This window comes from Phyllostomus hastatus, unplaced genomic scaffold (genome assembly GCF_019186645.2).
Source record: "Phyllostomus hastatus isolate PE091 unplaced genomic scaffold, TTU_PhHast_1.1 phas_contig_1, whole genome shotgun sequence".
Classification (NCBI taxonomy): Eukaryota; Metazoa; Chordata; class Mammalia; order Chiroptera; family Phyllostomidae; genus Phyllostomus; species Phyllostomus hastatus.
Window position 1 is genome coordinate 46,171,986 of NW_025333498.1, and position 12,904 is coordinate 46,184,889.

At 32.0% G+C, this 12,904-nt stretch overlaps 1 protein-coding gene across 1 annotated transcript in view; it reads left to right on the forward strand.

Annotated features, from left to right (window-relative positions):
• Nucleotides 1-12,904, forward strand: part of LRP1B (LDL receptor related protein 1B) — a 1,811,620-nt gene that overhangs the window by 1,085,996 nt on the left and 712,720 nt on the right. The window contains exons 17-18 of the mRNA XM_045853515.1: nt 2,845-2,970; nt 11,031-11,147. Coding sequence (XP_045709471.1) covers nt 2,845-2,970; nt 11,031-11,147 — 243 coding nt within the window. The remainder of the gene's footprint in view (nt 1-2,844; nt 2,971-11,030; nt 11,148-12,904) is intronic.

A 12,904-nucleotide genomic window follows, 5' to 3' on the forward strand; every position in this document is an offset into this window, starting at 1 on the left:
TGCTTTGGTACAAAAACACAAGAATATGGACTTTAAAAATATTTTTCAATTGTGTATAAATATATATTAATTGTCATCAACACATAAATATAGCAATGCTTATCTTTTAATTTCCAGCCATGGACTCTGACTGCACCATTATGCAGTCCTTATTTTTCAAAGCCATTAATATCTATACTGTAAAGTGTGAAGCTACAAATAAAATGTTAAATACTAATTGATAAAATTAGCCAAAGAGCATCTTTATCTAAGAGTAAGAGGTATATTTTTTCTACTTTTTCTTTTACACAAATGATGTATTATTTACTGATTAAATTAATTGCCTCCTTTCTTCTGACTCACCATGTTTATTCATGATTTTACTGAATGCTCCCCACATAGCCGCTCCCTAAGAAGTCAGTGCCAGTGCAGGACACAAACATTTCATCACAATACCCATGCTTCAGTCCTTCACTTTTATGCTTCTGTGAGATTGTTCTGTTCACCAACTGCACAAAGAAAATTGTTTCCTTTATGAATATAAATGGATATTATACTTGTGTCATTAATGGTAGTGTTAAAAATTTTTGTCAGTATATTTTTTTCTTATTTCATCATGTTCTATCTCATCTCCTGAGCTTCCATCATTGTTTTTTCCTGGAGTCTTCTAATTTACTCATAGTCTATATTCAACTATATCAATAAACTGTCTCATTTACCTCCTCAATAGTTATTTTTTCATCTTTATCTTCTCTCAATCTTTACTGGCTAAATTAGGTTCATATCTTAAATTAACTCAGCAAGGGTCCTGCTATTATTCCTACCAGAATGTCTGCTTTAAATAAAGCCCACTTTCCATACTGATTCCAGAATGATATTTATATACAGAAATCTAATCTTGAAATTTCAATAACTATATAAGCAATAAGTTAAATTCTAAAATTCATTTACTTACACATAAAGCACTTTATGTTATATCTCTTTACATTTTACCCTCTGTGTCCTTATTAAGTTGAACTACAAGTAGGTCTCAAAAAAACAGTATTTTCTCTCCTCTCTTTCTAGCTATGGAATTCACCATAGTTTTCCTTTACTTCCACAGAGAAGTCTTTGTAACACCAAAACAGTCTTCTCAATATAGCTCAACTGGAGTAAACATCTGTGTATTCCTTTACTATGGTAGTTTCCACAGCACATTGCAATTATATGCTTACCTATATGGTGCATCTAATCGATGAATTTCTTTATGAAGGGGCATATTATGTTGTAGCATCTTTTGAATTTAGCACAGCGCCTAGAACATTAATGAATAAGTGTCTAAATAATTGGGGCAACAAAAACTTGAACATCTCTGGCCACCTTCCAACAGAATGATGTCATCTCTAAACATGTTAGCAATTCTGAGCAGCATTATATTTCTGGGGTTCCATGGTTAATGTTCCAAAGCTATATAATTATATCAGAGGATCACTGTATATTTTAAGTACTCATAGCTTTGACCTTGAATTCTGCTTTCATTCTATTTTCTATTCTGTAACTTCTTAACTCTAAATCACAAGACTACAGGTTATATTTGCTCCTTCTTTTTGAACTTCTATTTCTATCGCTGATGAAAATTGCAAAGGCCTTTGATCAAGCTTTAATGAAATGTTGATACATAATATTGATACTTTAAGATCTTGACCCTTCCTTATATTTGATAACATCTATTCTAGTAAGCGGTTATTCTTGCTAGAGTCCTGAAGTGAGTAGAAAATATTAATATGCTCAAATGCCAGAAAACATAAAGTTTTCTACCTCTTTAAAATGTATATGAATAGAAATTTTCTAAAAAAAGTAATTTCTTAGATTTTTCTAAAAAATCTGTTTATCACCAAATCTACTGTAAATAAATAGTGTCTTGTAGAAACTGACTGGAAAGGCCTACATTTCCTATGTATCAGTATGATAAGACAACTCTCTTTAAAGTTCTATTTAGAACTAATAACAAAATTTATTTTTGTTATACAGAAGTGCAACTACTGGGCTTTAGAAAAATTACTTCAAAAAGAATATTGAGGTTTTGAAACAAATACTGAAGAGCATGCCAATTCAGTCAGGAATTTAGCCTTCAGAATCAGGGAGAATAATCACATAAGGTTAAGTTTAAAATGGCCTCCTGTTGTGCTTAGATATTGGGAGGTTTAATCCTTAGCTGTGCACAGCTTCCCACATGAGAACTGGTCTTGTCTTCAGTATATTTGCTGTTTGCATGTTTGTTTGTACTAGGAAAGAAAATTCATAGTGATCAGTTTTGTTACTGGAATCATGCAGGACCTCATACTTAACCAATTCTAGCTCACAAGTGATGCTCTATTTTGAGGACAGATTTTACTTCCAGCTCTAAGAAACATCAGGCAAAGCATTAAAAACTAGGCTTATTTAATATTTCAAAAATCATTTGAGTAAATGTGTGGTTTAAAAAAGGTTTTGATATATATTACTAGATAATATTACACATATTTGTTACATTTCACATTAAAATTTGAGCTTACTTTTAAGAATTTTCTTTGTAAAAAAATTTGAAATTGAGTAATCTGTTATGTTAAGGAATGAAAACAAAAGTTAGTGGTACAATTGGGTGTATTGGAGGCATGAAAAATAAGTATATTTACTTTCATATGAGATTTAATTACTTGTCTTCTATAAAATTATTACATTTTAACAGAGACTGGAATATTAATAGTTTTGATAAATAAGACACTGCATGAAAAAGCTGAGATGTATTATACTCTAATAATTATGTAACTTTTCCATAACTAACTAAACATAACTTTGTTCAAATTTATATAATTTAGCTTTCTTCTTCTCTCCCTCTTGCCCCAGTCAATCATAGCTGTCCTGATGATCAATTTCAATGCAAGAATAATCGCTGCATCCCCAAGAGATGGCTCTGTGATGGAGCTAATGATTGTGGGAGCAATGAAGACGAATCCAATCAAACTTGTGCAGGTAAAGATTTGTTTGGAGACATACATAAATCTCTTCCAAAGCTAATCTCCATAAAAATGCAAGTCAATGCTCACTAGTGCTTCATACCTGATTATTGCAGCATTAAATGAATTCAATGTTTGATGCCACAAAAGCTAGACTATAATGATCTTTAACTTAATCTTTGGGCATGCCTTTGATTTCCAAAGTAATTTGGCACTTTCTCTGTCCATATGGACTGACTGGCGATACACTGCTTAGACAAGACTTGTCCCTGCAAAGTCTGACTTGGCAGTAGAGATTGAGGTTGGTTAGCATGTGATGATATAGGCCACTCACAAGAAAAACTCTATTTGTTTTGTTGCTGTCTTGTTGTTCTTGTTTTTTACTTTTTACCTTGGAAAAATAATTTATGCATTTTATGCAGAATTTGTGAATAGTTCTCTGTTCCTAGCATATTGTTTATGTGGGGTAGGAGGGTTTTTTTCCCCAAGAAATCCCACCTACTAAACCTATTTATATTTCCACATTATGTGTCCCATTGTAGTAAGCTTTGGAATCCTTAGCCAGATTCCTGCTGAACAGGAATATGCAGTTTGTGGTACAGGTTGTAACAGTGTAACAGAAAGGTCGTTATTAGTCAGATAAATATTGAAAAATGATACTGACCAGCAGCAGCCTAGTGCTTTTCTTTAAATGATGAAAAGGAAGTAGTTTATTTGATGCCTCATATTAGTATGATCAGTAAAAACCTTTTTTTCAAAAATTACACACAGCAACATCAAAACATATCACCCACCTCACTCTCTCTCTCTCTTTGCCAAAATAAGCATTACTAAATGAATATTATAACATATTAGTGAAAACTCTTGAGGTAGCTTATAAAGAAAACATTCCAAGGTCAAAAAACCTGGTTTGAACTCAGTTTTTCCACTTTTTTTTTCTTAGAAAGACTTGTACCTCTCTGTACTTTAATTTACTCACATATTTATTTCAATTCTATAATAGTATGAATTAATAAAAATTGCTTCCAAAGAGCCTTTTAAAGAAGAATAACAAGAACAAAACAAGTGCCATTCCATAATTCTAATCTCCATCTTATTTTCAGTTTTTTCCTATAGTGACATATTTGCTGAGGATCCGTGAGCTAGTTATTCTGTTGTTCCTTGATTAAAAGCTTAGTCTAATATTATGGAATAGCTGATTATTTTCAAGATATTTTGCATGTCTGATAAGGTCATTTTACAAAGTGCAGTCTGATAGGACAAGGACCTCCAGAGACCATGTGGCCTCAGGCCCCTGCCTTCAAGTCCGTGCATCTCAGGATGAAGGCATGAGAGAAGGGACTTGCCCTGACTGACATCCTCGGTAAGAGTTGAGGGCAAAAACAATCCATGAGATCTTTCTCCAAAGTAGTTTCTCCTTTATGAAACTGTATTATACTGAAGATCAGCTAGAATTTTAGGTATCATCAATTTAACTTTAGTCAGGTTGCCTTACAACATGATTGTAATTTATAATGAAACCTCTTTCTAGGCTGGAGCAGTTATTATTTTTTTAAGGTTAAGATTCAAATCATACATTATGCTTTATTATATCCTAAACAGATAGATCTGTTTTCACCTTAAAACAAAAGGCATTGCTAACTCTATAATTCCATATCTTCTTTATTTCTATTAGATTTTAAAAATCTACTTGTTAGTACATGATTTTTAAAGGAGTATTTTGGACTGACTAGCTACTTTTAGTAGTAGACGTGAAAATGCTATGCATGATAGCAAATAAAGCAATCAATCTTAATTAGTTAGATTTTGGAGACTTTTTAGGCCCGTTGTCCACTGGAAACAGCACAACTTGCTGACACTTCAAGTTCCACTTTAAGTGATGGTGGAACTCTAAGTACTGCCACTCAGTACTAAGTCTTCTTGTCAGTATGTTTATGCCAGGTATTTTGATCACTGTACACCTCAAAAAATTAAGTAAAAAGAACAAAGGGAAAAAGAAATATGCCTTTAGCTTGAAAACTAAGTATGTTGTCATGTTACAATGTATTTCTATTTTGTATTACTAAAATAAGTAAATAGGTCACATAGCTCATTATATTGGAAAATATAGCAAAGTTATTAGATAATTTATCTGGTTGAGTCATTTTTATACATTTCTCCATATAGCTATATACATGGACATGTATCTTAGAAAAAAGATTTCCCATAGGAGCATTATTTTGTAATTAAATCCACTGTCCTGTAGCTTTAGAATTATGACTACTATATATCTAAGAGAAAATCCTTTCCTACAGGAAGCTAACTTATGATTTTATTCCTTTGGAAATTCTCCCTGATGAACTTACTAATTTAATAAAGGTTTATCATGGCACAGGAGATGAGAAAAAATACACAATACTTTTCCTTAAGGAGCTTAGAGTGAGGACAGAGAAAATGATGTGTACAAGCAAGCCGGTTATTCTCCTGCAGCATTCAGAGTGCTCACCTGAACCACATGGGAGCACATAAGAAGAACAACTAACTTAGTCTTCGGCTATCTTTAGGCTTCCTGAAAGAGGTGATGTCCAAGCTAAACCTTTTAAAAAAGCATAGGAATAATACCTAAATAACAATTCAAGCCATTTAATTAAGAAAAAAATAAGTTATTTGATAAAACCAAGCATTGGCAAGATTGTGGGAAAAAAAGAAACTGTAATATACTTTTGGTGACTTCCTACATTGGAAAGCAGTTTGGCCAAACCAAGTACATTTACAGATGTTCTTGCCTTCAAGTCTGTAGTTCCAGTTTCAGGTTTATAGTCACAGGAGACGTGAAAAAGAAATACATTGCCCTAATGCTGGTAGTACTGAAAACAGGAAAACAACTCTGTTTCATTCATTAATGGGGCAATGGCTAGATATATTGTGTTATATTCATATAATGGGATGTTATTTATAATTAAAATTAATAAACTGGAATTCAAGTATCAAAAAGAATGTCTTGCAAAAACAATTTTAAACAAAAAGTGAATTTCTGAATATAAACAATGTAATATCATTTCTATGAAGTATAAAAATGCAAAACAATTCTATATGTGCTTAATGATTTCTAAATGGATAAAAATAGGATTCAAAGTATGCTTGGAAATGAAAAAAAGACAAATCAAGGATAACCATTACTCCTAGAAAGAGAGAAAGAAAGTGGATATGATTGGGAAAGATTTATATAGGCGACTTCAAATGTAACTATATCTTTTTTTCTTAAATGAAGTAAAAATCTGTAGCAAATATAGAAAAATATATGCCAATTTGATAGAGCTCTATGATGGCAAACTGGAGCTATTGATATTATTTTATATAATTTCCTAAGTGATGGAAATATTTTACTAGAAATAAAGGAAAGGATTGACCAGCATAGAATCAAGAGGGTGAAGTGAAAGAAAAGGTAGAGAACTGGAGAATGTGCCTGGAGGAGGACACAGCATACACACAGTGGGCAGAGCAGAGCTAATGGGCTTGGTAGTGCTCCCTCATCACATACAAAAAATTAGGTTAGTGTAATTACAAGTGAGACCCACAGGCCAAAGATGCAAAGTGGTTAGATTTAAAATTCTGGTTTTCCTCATAGAAACCATTATGATCCTTGGATTAAAGCCTAGGCAATTTCAGAGCAGCATTTCTCACAGCACAGAATTCTGGTTAGATTGCAAAATCTATTTTTCTCACATCCTCCTCAAACTAGACAGATATAGTGACATTAAGAAAATCTGATATATTTTGAAAAATCAGACTTTATTTTATAAGGTAAAGAGTATCTTTTAAAAAAAAACAGATTTTGTTTATTATGTTTAGAAACAGGGGAAGGGACAGAAAAAGAGAGAGAGAGAAACATGAATTTGTGGTTGCTTCTTGAGTGCCCCCTACTGGAGACCTGGTCTACAACCCAGTCATGTGCCCTAATTGGGAATCCAGCTGGCCACCCTTTGGTTCACAGGTTGGCCCTTAATCCACTTAGCCATACCAGCCAGAGCAGATAAAGATTATGTTTTGATATAACATGGCTTTTGTCTAAATAGAGTGATCTGATTAAAACATAACCAAGGAAAGGATTAGGAACAATGTCTTAAGCTTTATTCTCCTCCTAAAATTGTTCCTGTGCATTATGGGATTTCTCATTGCTACATGGCTATATAAGAAGCATAATTAGCGATGGGTAGAAAAATTCACATTGTAACAATGAATTTCTGATTCTCTGCTAGATAAATAATTCCACTGAGGAAGTGTAAATTTCCTATTTATGAGAGCAGCATTTGCTACAAAATTAGAGTCCTCCAGTGCAGCTCTGCTAATCTCACCTCCAAACTAAGATCTGATGGGAACAACAACTGAAAAAGTAAAGGTTATGTCATCTTTATATAAATCAAGTGATTAGAAAGTGCTAATTTAGTCGATGTGATTATATCATATAGGCAGACAGTACTTGTAGATTTATGCAATGAAACATCTTTCTCATCTGAAATCACTTCAATTTTCTTAGTAAACTAAGCAGGCTCATTTTCTCTAAGATTAGAACAGACAATGAATTCATATATTTTCAGGGCATACTGCTCCTCAATGATAAGCCAGTAAATATTCTCTGCAGTAATAATTTATAACAGTTTTTCAAGCTTCAGAGTTAATGAGATGACACAAATTTTTAACAAGATGATTTTGTGAGATAGGCTTTAAGAGCTCTTTCTTATTGTCCTTTCTAATTGCCAACGTTTTCTTAACAAGAGAAAACAGTCTGAGAAAACTTTGGTAGAATTAAACCTACAAGACCAGAATAGAATACAGTTGCATAAGAACATCACATTGAAGTATATTAGAAAATTTAACATATTCTTACTATAGGGTGAATTAGAATTTAATGAGCATAAAAATCTGCGATATTTCTCTTTAAAGCAAGAAAACAAGAAATACTGAAGAAGCAGAATAGGTAGAGGATTAATGAGGAAAAGAGTGATGTAGGAAAGAAAAAGTGGAGAGAGTGAAAGGAAAAGAGGTAGGGAGGGAGGGGGAATAACAAAAAGAAGGAAGGGAGGGAGGGAGAAACAAGGGAAGTAAAGAGGAAAGAGAGAAGAGAAAATAATTGAAAAATACCTCTCATTAAATTTCTCTTGAAAGTTAAAGGTATTTTCTGCAACCAGTGGAACAGCACAGGACATGTAAAAATTTTATTAATCTTTCTCATATTTCTATGTCCTTTCCTTACTAACAAATAAACTAATGCCAACATCTTCCTTCTTCTCTAGACTAAAACAAATACATACATATTTTTTCAAGTAGGCATAATTTTATTAAAATTACCTAGGGGCTTCGTTGACATAATCTAATGTTAGAATAATTTAACAGAAGATCTGTAGAATTAGCCCAATGAGACAACATAGAAATATTTAATCCTACTTGAAACTCAACATTGCAAACCTCAGTAAGACACATATTTGTTGGGATACTAAAAATCTATTAATATAAAACACAATATGTAAAAAATGAATAAATCTAATATTATATAAAATGTTTTGTTTCAGGACCCTTATCCACATAAGCAAAGCAAAAAAATATAGTGTAATAATTTTCCTGGTATTCTTAAGTATAGGCACTGAGAATAGAAATGATATATCTAATCCAATAGGATTAGATCCAATATCTAATCCAAGCCAGTAAGTTTTCCATTGTTTTTCTTGAGTAATCTTTGAAGTAGTCACTAATACATCTTTACATAGCAAATGCACTTTGCTTAAAAGGAAACACATAGTATATAACTTTTAAGAAATTATTTTAAATGACCTCTAAAAACCTGATTTATGGAAACCTATTTTAGTATGTTTGGATGACTTGACTTTGAACCACTCTATTTTATACCTGTAATTAGTAGCCAAGTTGACAGTGTGTTTTGAAGAAAAAGAACACATCCTTATTATTCTCAAGCCAGGAAACAAGAAGCAATGCACATATAATCTAAGTAATATTCTCTTGTCATAGTCACAAAAGTCCATACCCTAATCATTCCTCATCTGCCTTATCTTCTAACTCAAATATTAATAGATTTTAGTATGCACTTCCCAACATTTCTCTTTCTCTGGTCCAGTAAAAAGAAAGAATGGGTGGGATACTAATACTCATGAGCACAAATTTATAGTTTAGAGAGAGAAAAGGAAAACAAAAGAAAATTTCACACTTCAAAATAACTATGTAACAACCTAAGGCCTGGGAAAAGATTTAGGGAAGCTATATAGGCTTTTCTGCAGTCAGAGGTTAACCTGATTATAATAGAAAAAGTAATCAAAATCCTTGAAGAACATAACCCCTTAATGGAAGAGTTTTAATAACCTGCCTTTGGCTGACATAAAAAGCAAGGCTCCATGTGTGTTCACTGAAACCCATAAAAGAGACCAAAACAAAGTTCATTAATATATTTTATTAAAAATTACACATTTTTATATAACTGTACTGAAAAGTGAGTTAAAAAATCCATCTTAGGGCAAAATGTATATTTAAAAATATAATCTGCATTCTTGCTCTATATATATTGGACCATTTAGAGATCAAAAAAATAAATGCATTGGCCCTGGCTGGTGTGGCTCAGTGCATTGAATGCCAGACAGCTAACCAAAGCATCCCCAGTTTGAATCTCAGTCAGAGCACATGTCTGGGTTGTAGGTCAGGTCTCCAGTAGGGAGCACTCAAGGGGCAACCACACATAGATGTTTCTTTTCCTCCTTTTCTCCCTCCCTTCCCCTCTCTAAAAATAAATAAATAAAATATTTTTAAAACGTGTGTGTGTATATATTTGCATTTGTGTATATATAAAAATTATTATATATTATAATTATAATATAACTAATACATTAATATATAATATGTAACAATCACACTATACATTATTACATATAACATTATATCTAATATAATTATATTATATGCAATTATATGATATAATGCATTATATTATAATATGTATTGCATGATTAATATAATCACATCATATAATTATATTATGTATGATTAATTATACTATGCAATTGATATTATATAATTATAATATATAATATTATATAATTAATAAAATTATATATAATGTTACATATAATACAATACAACATATGATTATAGTATATTATATGTTGTATTATGTGTGTGTGTGTGTGTGTGTGTGTGTGTGTGTGTGTGTATAATAAATGCATTGACAATGTTAGAAGAAAATCATAATTCTGTAATTCTGGCCCTGGCCTGGCTGGTGTGGCTCAGTGGATTGAGTGCTGGACTGAAAAGCAAAGAGTTGCTGGTTGGATTCCCAGTCAGGGCACATGCCTGGGCTGTGGGCTAGTTCTTTAGCAGGGGATATGTGAGAGGCAACCATACATTGATCTCTCTCTTCCTCTCTCCCTCTCTCCCTCCCTTCCCCACCCTCTAAAATAAATAAATAAAATGTTGCAAAGAAAATAAAAGAAAAGGGTAATTTTGACCCCCATTGTTAGAAACTAGATTCCCTGAGATAGTCTTTAAATCCTTCCTCCTACATTGCAGTAAAAGTTTTCTTGGGTTTTGGGCAAACACCATTCAAAATTCTTTTTTTTAATTAAAAGTTGTATGAAATTTAACTCAACTATATATGCATAAGCATGTGACAGGAAAAAATTTAAATACTGATTTTTTAAAAGATTTTATTTTATTTATTTTTAGAGAGGGAAGGGAGGGAGATAGAGAGAGAGAGAGAAACATCAATGTGCGGTTGCTGGGGGTCATGGCCTGCAACCCAGGCATGTACCCTGGCTAGGAATCGAACCTGCGACACTTTGGTTCCCAGCCCGTGCTCAATCCACCGAGCTACGCAAGCCAGGGCTTTAAATAGTGATTTTAATTGAAGGGCAAATCATGTGAACTTTAGAGAGATAAGCAAGCTGGCATTGTCATAAACTAAACAAAAATTTACTTTCAAAATATTTTATCTAGTAAAGCAATATAATATATTTTAAAAAGTATTGAATGATTTATCTTTAATAGTGTTTGAAAGGCCTGTAAATGTATTCTTTGTAAATTAATTGATCACCATAGCTAAGACATGCCAATCGGACCACTTTTCATGTGGAAACGGACGCTGCATTCCCAGCGCATGGCTGTGTGACAGGGAAGATGACTGCGGTGACCAGACAGATGAAACAGAATCTTGTGGTAAGTTGGGAGTGAACCCTGGTGTTAGTAGAGACTGGGTCAGATAGAAGATTCTATCACTATAATCTCTATTAAAAGGCTATTCTATTATTAAAAGGTTTAATTATCCTCTATTAAAATGTTTTATTTATAAATGCAAGTCAACAGAGTCTTTTGGGCACAAATGTATCGTTTCATGATTAAAAATATATCCTATTAATGAGGACGTATCATATCTTCAGGTAAAATAAATGGATCCAAACATAGTAGGTTTTTATTAAGAAGTGGTTATTATAAGGCAAGCATGACATTGTCTAATGATCATCTTATCTTATGTCTATGAGATTACAATTTTCAAACAGAATATCACACTGAGTGACATTTGGAGAAAATGAGGACCTGTTTCTTGTTGGCATGCCTATGTTATATTCTTAGAGAAATAAGCAATAAAAGTTAAGGATACATAGTTGGTAAACCATGTGCTTCATTTCCATAGATATTTTATTCTGAAGGACAAATTGTTATTAGTTTAAGAAATTTTGTTAATGGTAAAATTCCTTGTCACTTTTCTTTAATCCTCCTACTTTTGAAAATAATAAATTTAATGTTGCATGAAGTTACAGCTTTAATTTCTCTCATTTGTACCCAAACATCAGTACATTTATGATGATTCGTCACAATAATACATAGAGAAAAACAGTAGAATAAACCATATTTTCTTAGATATGTGCTTTATTTCAGGCATAGCTATGGATTCTGCATACAGCTATGATGATATAACATATATAATTATGTTATATAAAGTATATAAACTATATTTATATAGTTATATAGATGCAGCTATAACATATATTACACATGTTTAGGACATATACTAAAATAATGAAATTGAATATATATTTTAATAATTTAACCTCATAATACTTTTAACAGTTGGAAACTATTTTTTTACCCTAAAATTTAAATGGCTTTATTTAAATTTTATATAAAGAGAGTGCAGAGGGTACATTCTCTATTTAACTATATCTTTTTATTAAAAATTTTCTGATACTACACTAATAAGCCCCTGTAGGTATTTGGGTTTGTAACATCTGAATAAATGTATAAATTAAGTAGTGCAGTTTGCCATTTTAAAGTAGACAATATTGGTGTTCAAGAAGAAAGCAATAGAGACCCAAACAAACATTTAATAGCACAGTTTTGACATTCAATATTATTTTTTATTAGTTTCAGGTATACATAATAGTGGTTAGAGTATCATATAACTTACAAAGTGGTCCCACAATATTCCAACTACCACCTAGCACCGTAATACTTATTATGCTATTATTGACTATAGTCTCTATGCTGTAATTTACATCTCCATTACTCTTCTGTAATTACCAATTTGTACTTCTTAATCCCTTCATCTTTTCACTGAGCCCACTACACCTTCTTCCCTCTAGCAACCATCAGTCAATTCTCTGTATGGTTAAGTCTGTTTTTGTTTGTTGATTTAGTTCTTAGATTTCATACGTAAGTTAAATCAAATGGCATTTGCCTTTCCCTGTTTGACTTAATCCACTAAGCATAATACCTTCTAAGCCTATTTTACTTATGTAGTCCTATTTATTTTTTTTATTTTATTTCCCTTGCCCGAGGAGATATATAAGAAAAATTATTGCTAAGAGAAACATTAGAGGTTTTATTGCTCATGTTTTCTTCTAGGAATTTTATGGTCTCAAGTCTTAAGTCATTAATGCATTTTAAGTTTTATTCTTGAATATAGTTTAAGAAGG